General features: G+C 33.0%; 1 protein-coding gene across 2 annotated transcripts in view; it reads left to right on the top strand.

Moving 5' to 3' along the window:
* Positions 1 to 8,288, top strand: part of LOC107436231 (secernin-3) — a 51,670-nt gene that overhangs the window by 35,056 nt on the left and 8,326 nt on the right. For both annotated transcript variants that reach the window (XM_043051043.2, XM_043051042.2), the window contains exons 2-5: positions 2,743 to 2,948; positions 4,782 to 4,969; positions 6,169 to 6,368; positions 7,434 to 7,643. In XM_043051043.2, coding sequence (XP_042906977.1) covers positions 2,760 to 2,948; positions 4,782 to 4,969; positions 6,169 to 6,368; positions 7,434 to 7,643 — 787 coding nt within the window. In that variant the 5' untranslated portion in view covers positions 2,743 to 2,759. The remainder of the gene's footprint in view (positions 1 to 2,742; positions 2,949 to 4,781; positions 4,970 to 6,168; positions 6,369 to 7,433; positions 7,644 to 8,288) is intronic.

The raw sequence follows: 8,288 nt of genomic DNA, 5'->3' as shown, positions 1-8,288 counted from the left end.
TTTTTTTTTTTTTTTTTTTTTTTTTTTTTTTTTTTTTTTTTTTTTTTTTGAAAAAAAAAAAAAAACTGGGGTTTTTAATGTTAGTCTTCTCATTTATTTTTTTCATAATGAACAATATATAAATAATTCAAGAATTCAACATCTTTAAATAATAAATGTAATGCGTTTTTTAGAAACTTTGGCAAATCTGTCTATGATTTTTTTCAACATCCAAATCAATTTCTCGATGAATGTTTAATAATGCGAGTCCATTTAATCGTTCCTGATTTTAAGTTGCTCTTCTGAGTCAAGTTTTGAGACGTCGAAGAGTTGAAAAGGAACGTTCTGCTGTTGCTGCACTAACTGGCAGAGTTATTAAAATTCTCAACAACATATTGATTGTTGGGTACTGGGTACAAATCGATGTCACAGGCATTAATGTTCTTAGAAAGATCGTTGGGCACTTCAAGTCCTGCTTCTGTTTCACGCTGCCATTTTGCCACCCAAAGACGAAATTCTGTTTCGACAAATTTTACGGAAGCCTTTAAGAGATTCCTATAAAACTCGGCAGTTTCACGAGCGGTTATAAGATCTCCTTCTGTAACAGTTTGACGAGGTAAAAAAACTCATAGATTGATAAGTTTTATCACATCTGGGGAAAGTCTGTCCATTTTATCCTCTGTTCCCATCTTCACCTTCATACAATCTTTGGTTAAACCTATTGAAGAGCTCTTGGAGTGCTCGGCTCGCTTCAACATTATTAATGTTTACAATGAAACCATGACGAATTTCGTTTTAATCTTTTGGATTATGATTCTTGAAGCAGTGAAGAACATAATTATATAAAGAAAAAAATAATCGATTTTTCCGACCCACCTAGCCTAGGTGTATATGCCCCCTTAAATAATTTTTAAAATATTTTATTTCTTTTGAAAACTATTAAAAAAAGTATTATTTTTATTTTTTAATTTTTTTTTTTTGGGGGGGGGGGTTATGACCCCTATGACCCCCCGCTGAATCCGCCACTGGACATGTTATACGTGCTAATAACTTTTTACAAGACTAAAGCAAACGATTTTGGGATTTTATTCGTTTTCCTGCTTGAAACTCAATTTTCAGAACGTCTTCATGACTGCCTGTTTTCACTATCGTTAGGAATAATTTTATTAAGTGTTTATGGAATAATAATTGGAGTAGGTAGAGGTTTTTTGGCAGTAGTAGTCGTGGTACTTTACTTGTAGCTAGAACCTTACAATGAGCTTTTGGTGACGGCCTGGGAAACATTCCTAAAGATGCGTCATTACGATTTTAATGCACTGCAGGCAGAATGACTCACCCGCTTTGGTAACACGATGACCTGCGTGCAAAATCGAGAACTCTATAATAAAACAGTTTGCTAAAAGTTGCCCTTTGCAGTTTGATCAAAGTGGTCATCCACCTGCTCACTGACTGCAGATAGTGAAGCTTGATTTCGGTGATCTACTGGGAACCATATCGATCCGTCTACTGTGGGACAAAGTGTTTTGAACCTAATTGGCTTTTGTAATTGAAATTCAATTTCTAGGACTTGCCCTTAGCCTACTTGTACGATCGTTGGGAATGTTTTTATTTTTATATCCGTCGTTTAACAGGCGACCCAATTTTGGGTTTACGACTACTAATGTTCAACTCCGTAGCCTTGTAAGTTTGAACCGATCCAAAAGACAAGGAAACTCATGGATCAGTACCCCAGAGGTTTTGATTTGTTATGGGAACATGGAGGACTTTGCGACTCGACAGATTTAACGTGCATTAGTTACCATTTACTACACGGGGAGTCTTCGGCCTGGGGAGTCTTGGACATGGGCCCAGTGCCCTACCAACCAGGCTATTCCGACCTACCCTTTGCAGTTTGATGAAAGCGGTCATATACCTGCTCACGGATCGCAGATAAGGAAGCTTGATTTCGGTGATCTACTGGGAACCATATCTTACGAACCGTCTGTGTGGGACAAAGTTTTTTGAACCTAATTCGATTTTGTAATTGAAATTTCATTTCTGGGACTTGTCCACAACCTACTTGTACAATCGTTGGAAATGGTTTTACAAATTGCTAGTAAAATAATAATTAGGGAAGATAAAATGCGTTTTTATTATTAAATTCAATTGTTACCCAACGTGTTCACATTTGGCTATTTGTAAGGTTTAGTTGTTAAGGGTCTTACTAATCGATTTCGTCATTAACTTTCGAATTCAGAACGCGTTCAAAGCTGCTTATTTATAAGATCATTGGGAATAATTTTAAAAAAGTGGTAGTCTTTAACTTTGAAAATAAATATTTATACATTGAAATATAAATGTTGTTACTATTAAAAAAAATTTTCAGCGACTGTGTTTGTAACTATGCATGTCTTTTCGATTTTTAATTCTTTTTTTGCAAATAACAAAAATGTATTTTTTTATATTAAGGGGATAAATTCCCCCCTCCCAAAAGTCATAGTGGAGTTTGTTTTTTTTAAATAAAAATATGAAAAATAATTTCTGAATGCTTTACATGTACACTTAGTGGGCAATGAATATTTTACTTTTAAAAATTAATGATTTTGTACTAAAAAAATATTCATAATAATTTACAATTTTTAAACTCTAAACACTTTTTCATTTTTGCATATTTTTGAAATATTTTCTTGCATAACGATTGCAACTATTCTGTGCCTTCATTCCCTTACATCTTATCTAATTTTTAATTGACTAATTTAATTTTTTTTCTCTCTCTCTCTCCAGATTTCTCAGTCGCCAGTATGCCCAAAAAACCTGCTAGCGACTACTCTAGAAACATTCCTCAGTCTTGTGATACTTTTGTAGTTTTTCCTCCGGGCACAGCCTTCAACAGTGTTGTTTTCGGGAAAAATTCCGATCGACCAAAAGGGGAAGTACAAGAAGTTGTGTATTTCCCTGCAGAAAATCATGAATCTGGAACCCAAGTTCAGGTAATTTATGTTCTATATTAAAATAAATTAATTAATTAAATACATACCAAATGTTCCGCAATGCATACTCTCCAACCAGGGCGGAAAAGTGCAAAAACTAGTAAGAAAATCATTTCATTACAGATTGTTTTCGGCAAGATTGAAATATCTACGACTATCAAGATTTTTTTAAAATAATTATGACATATTTGTGGGGCTGTTTTTTCACTCTGGAGAAAGTAGTCCTAGTGATGAATAATCAGTCCTAGTGATGAATTTTTTAGAATAATAAAAGCTTATTTTACTCAACCCGAAAGCCCTATCAATGAACTGGTTTTTTACCAGTCTGTTCCGTCTCTTCTTCATACCTGTCTTCAACTGCCACAGAACTTTTAGAATTTTAGAAAATATTTTTTTCTATTTGTTAAGGTAGGCATTAACATTTTAATAAATTAGAATTAAAAGAATTTTGTCCATCACAATATATGAATAACACTGGGGTACAAATTATTTGCTGCATTTATGCAGGTACTTGAGCTTACCTAATTCGGGTGTGGGGATTACACATCTGAAATAAGTTTTGCTCCAAAAGCTAAATTTTTTTTTTTTTAAATTATATTTTTTCTTTGACTGAAAGTACAAATTTATGAAGAACGTATTGGTTTATATACATACATAGGCACTTGTTTGCTCCTTTGAAAATAATATTAAAGACAAAAAAACATGCGACTTTAACGTATTGCATCATTAACTAAAATGTATTATCGCCTTCTTTCAACCATACACCTCACGTAACAGAGAAGTGGGGACACATACTAAACTAACATACTAAAATATTAAAATTACATACTAAACTAAAATTACATAACATACTAAAATTACATACTAAATACTAAATTTACATACTAAAATTACATAAATTTACATACTAAAATATTAAAAAAAATATGTTAGTATGGCAAACTAGTGTGTTATTAACTTAATAATCTGCTTAATGAGATGTCTGAGATTGTTTTTTTGTTTTTGGTTTTTTACACTTGAAAAGATAAAACACGAGTCACTTCAAACTTTCAGTCGATTTCTTTTAGTCGTTTTCATTTATAGCCCAAATGAGAAGCCTGACTCGCAAAAATAAGTTTACACAAATAGAAACATTGCACTGATAACTTTTTTTTTCCACTCTTGGATAAAACTTGCTCATTGAAAACCAAAATTCCGTGACTCTTCAAACAAGTCTTGCTTGCGGATTATTTTTTAACCCAAGAAATTCATTTTACTTTAACTTTTCAGTGAATAAAATACACAGATTTCCAATAAAATTTTACTTCTCATTCGAAATTTCTTCCATTAAAATTTTTTGCCTTAGATCACTAATTAAAAAAAATAATTCTCAAAATCTCAAATGTTAGAGGTTATGTTAATAACCACCTTTCATATATATTTTTAAGATTTCTCATCAAAAAAGTAAATAACTATACACAAAAGAGGTTTTCCTGATGAATCGCTAACAAGTAGGACGAGATTTTAAACATCTAAACTTGTTTGATTACCTGAGAAAACTTACACGGTGTGATAGACGATTGTTAAAAATTCATCTGAAATTTGATCCGCCAATCAAACTGGATTTGCTAATTTTAATCCCCCTGAAGCATTGATTATTTGGATTTTAATAACGTTATTGTTTTTACTAGGCTAAATATTGATTTGTATTTCATTGTTTAGCATAGTTTTTTACTTCATTTTTATCATGAATTCGAAAAATATGTGAAAAGGGTGAATATATGACAATAGAATACTCTGCAATTGTTTTACTTATTCAAAAAATTCACAGTGTGTTACGATGTGTATTTTCAGTGCACTTACATAGCCATACCCCAAGCTGAGCACACTCATGCAGTAATCTTGAGCAAGCCGGCATGGATGTGGGGTGCGGAGATGGGCGCAAACGATGCCAATGTCTGCATAGGGAACGAGGCTGTCTTTACTAAACTAAATGCAGATGATGATATTGAAGAAAGGCTACTGGGAATGGACTTAGTGAGGTAAATACATGCTCTTTACTAGCCTTTAAATATGATACAACAAATTAGGTTGTTGTTTCTAATGTCACTTGCCAATATCAGCAAGTCTGCTTGGTGAAACCAGGCGAAATTAAGTATAACTTTAATAAAAATAAATAAGTTTAAAAAAACATAAATAATAATAATAAGAGTAGATTTTTACTAAGAAATAAATTTAATTGGTTTACAAAATATGCTTTTCACAGGTGCAAACGCTTATTGAAATTGCCAGCAATGGGCTGCAAGTCAGCGGTTGGAAAGATTCCTTTCCTTGATGTGAAGCCCTTTACCATCCAACCAGCTCATATTTCCCAAAACGATATGGTCTGTTGGCGTTTCAAGCACCTCAGCAATCGTTGAACAACCCCAAAACCCGAAAATTGGTCAGGGTATGGGGATGAAAATTGAGCAAGCGGTAAAGCACTTCTGGTTTTTGTGGATTGCGGTTTTAAATTAAATAAAGAAATGTACCAATCGGACATTCTAAACGCTGTTGTACTTCCATGGGCGAAAAAGCACTTAGGCAATGTAAATTGTATTTTTCAATAAGACTTTGCACCAGCTTACAAGACTAAAAAGACACAAGAGTGTTAGAAGGCGCATTTTCCGGACATGACATTGTCTAAAAATAGGCTACCGTACATTCAGATCTCAATCCTACGGTATGGATTAAAGAAAATGGTCCATTTAGGAATCTAGAGCTTGCACTGAACCACACAAAAGCTTGTACTCTCTAGTTCAATTGCTTCAGCTGGCATGGGTAGATTAAGGGTAGAATACATACTGCCCATTGTTTAAAATATTAATAAGCTGCTGCGTCACTGCAAAGGACAACCACTTTGAAACTAATTAAATTAACATATTAGTAAAAGTCTACTCGTATTATTATTTGTTATATTTAATTTATTTACTTATATTTTAACAAAATTCTTGTTAGTCCGTTTGTTTCCGTTTCTTGTCACCCTGTATATATTATATATTGTATTGAAGGGTCCGAGAGCATTTACCTCTATTGTGCTTGTATAGTTACTTAATAATAGTTCAGTGAATAAATTGGGTTACATTCACATGACTCGATACTTACTATGCAAATAGGCATTAAAAAGAAATAAGCAAAAAAGTATTGTTAATGTATGAATCTATTATAAAATGCAATTTAATTTTTTTCCCTATAAATATAGATTGGGTCTTGAGAGAGCGAGTTCGGCAAGGGAAGCTGTCGACGTCATAACTAGCCTCTTGGAAGAGCATGGCCAAGGAGGGCCTTGTTCCGATACGAAGACTGATTTCACTTACCATAATAGCTTCCTAATAGCAGATCATAAAGAAGCTTGGGTCTTAGAAACAGCTGGAAAACTGTGGGCAGCTGAACAAGTAACTAGTTAGTGTTCTTTACCATGTAATTTCTGAAAGATTTTTTTAAAAATTAATATTTAAAGAAATAACAATTATTTAGCTTTGATATCATATATGCACGTTAAAAATCTTGAGATCTACAAGAGTTGTAGAAATTTCATTTCCTTAGAATATTTTGATAAGAGTAAATATGGCCTTTCAGCAATCATGGTCTTACGGTCTGTCAATTACGAGAGGAGACTTAAACCTAACTTGAAATCGTCCCTGAGTGCTTATTTCAAAACTGTTTAGCAGTAAGCAATTTTTCAACTTAGACATCTACCAATTCTAGAACATTAACTTTAGAGACTTACGTTCTTGAATCGGCATAGATGAAAACTGCCAGGCATAGATGATTCTCAAAACTGTCAAACAGTAAGCAACTTTTGAATTTAAGACATCTGCCAATTCAAGAACTCTAATCTTAGAGATTTATGTTCTTGAATTGGCATGGATGAAAACTGTCAGACAGTAAGCAACTTTTCAATTTAAGACGTCTGCCAATTCAACTTTAGAGACTTATATTTTTGAATTGGCACAGATGAAAATAGCCAGGCTTAGATGTTAGATGAATCTCAAAATTGCCAGGCAGTAAGCAACTTTTCAATGTAAGATATCTGCGATTGAAAAACATTAACTTTAGAAACTAATGCTCTTGGATTTGCATAGATGTTATAAAAATTTGGTATGCCGTTGCACTCTAGGTTTACTTTTATAAAAATGTTTCTAAAACATGAACGTTAAAGGCAAAAAATAAATAAACAAATGAAATAAAACGAAGTTACTTATAGTATGGAATAACTAGAGTAAGTAATAGGAAATCAAGATTCGGCCTTTATTAGTAGGTAATATACCGCCTACACAGCTCAAAACATTGAGTTTTGAAGAAAAAAAATTATTATTTTTATTCATATTTTTTACATTTTAGACATTTAATTGACATTAAAAGCTATAGATGTTTAAAATTTGGGGTATAATGTTTATTCCCTCCCAAGTCGTGACGTCTCGTTACTTAGCAATTTAGCCTCATAATGCTTACGCATTCTTTCAGGCGGCTGTAGAAATATATCGAATACTCTCTCTATTGAAACGAAGATTGATTTAATGAGTAAAGATCTGAAGGAGCATGCACAATCCAACGGATTTTGGGATCCAAGTCAAGGGGATTTCAATTTTGCGGCTGCCTATGGAAATCCTAACGACAGTGCGACGCAACGATACACCAAAGGAAGAGAACTACTCGAAAATTTAGCAGCATCAGGTATTTTTTTTTTACCATTTATTTGCTTTTAAATAAACTGAAATTTGTTATTTTTATTCTATTTAAAAGTACTTTCAAGAACAGTTTATATTGTTCTTTAATCATCGCCCTCAATTAGGATTCTTGCCGAAAAAAGTCGTTGGAATATATATATAAATAGAGAACAGCATTTTTAGTTCCTGCTAGGTAGTTAAGCTATCCCCTCTGCAGAGAGTTAAAATTGTGAAAGCTTGTCTTTGGATCATTATCAGGGATGTTTCCCAGATCGTCTCCAATAGCCCTTCGTGTAGCTCTAGTGCAGTGTTTCACAAACTGATGACTTTAGTGTACCCTTTCTAAATTTTTCGTTAAGCTGTGTACTACTAATAAAAAAATGAACGTATTTTTTACTATAAAAAATTGCACTAAGTTAAAAATCACAACTGGCTGTTGATACCACTAATTATTAACTGTTAACTCTGCAAAAAAACAACCAATAAAAAAGTACGTAATCATAAATTTTCATGGCTAGCTTTATTTTTAAATAAAAAATTTTGAAATTTTCGTTTGTTGCAAGATATTTCGCATAAGAACGCGTACCCCCGATAAACTGTTCCCGTACCCCTAGGGGTACGCTTGCCACACTTTGGGAAACACTGCATTAAA

The sequence above is a fragment of the Parasteatoda tepidariorum genome, chromosome 1, assembly GCF_043381705.1.
Source record: "Parasteatoda tepidariorum isolate YZ-2023 chromosome 1, CAS_Ptep_4.0, whole genome shotgun sequence".
NCBI lineage: Eukaryota > Metazoa > Arthropoda > Arachnida > Araneae > Theridiidae > Parasteatoda > Parasteatoda tepidariorum.
Note: the sequence above shows the minus strand (reverse complement) of the source record. Positions and strands in the feature narration are given on the sequence as shown.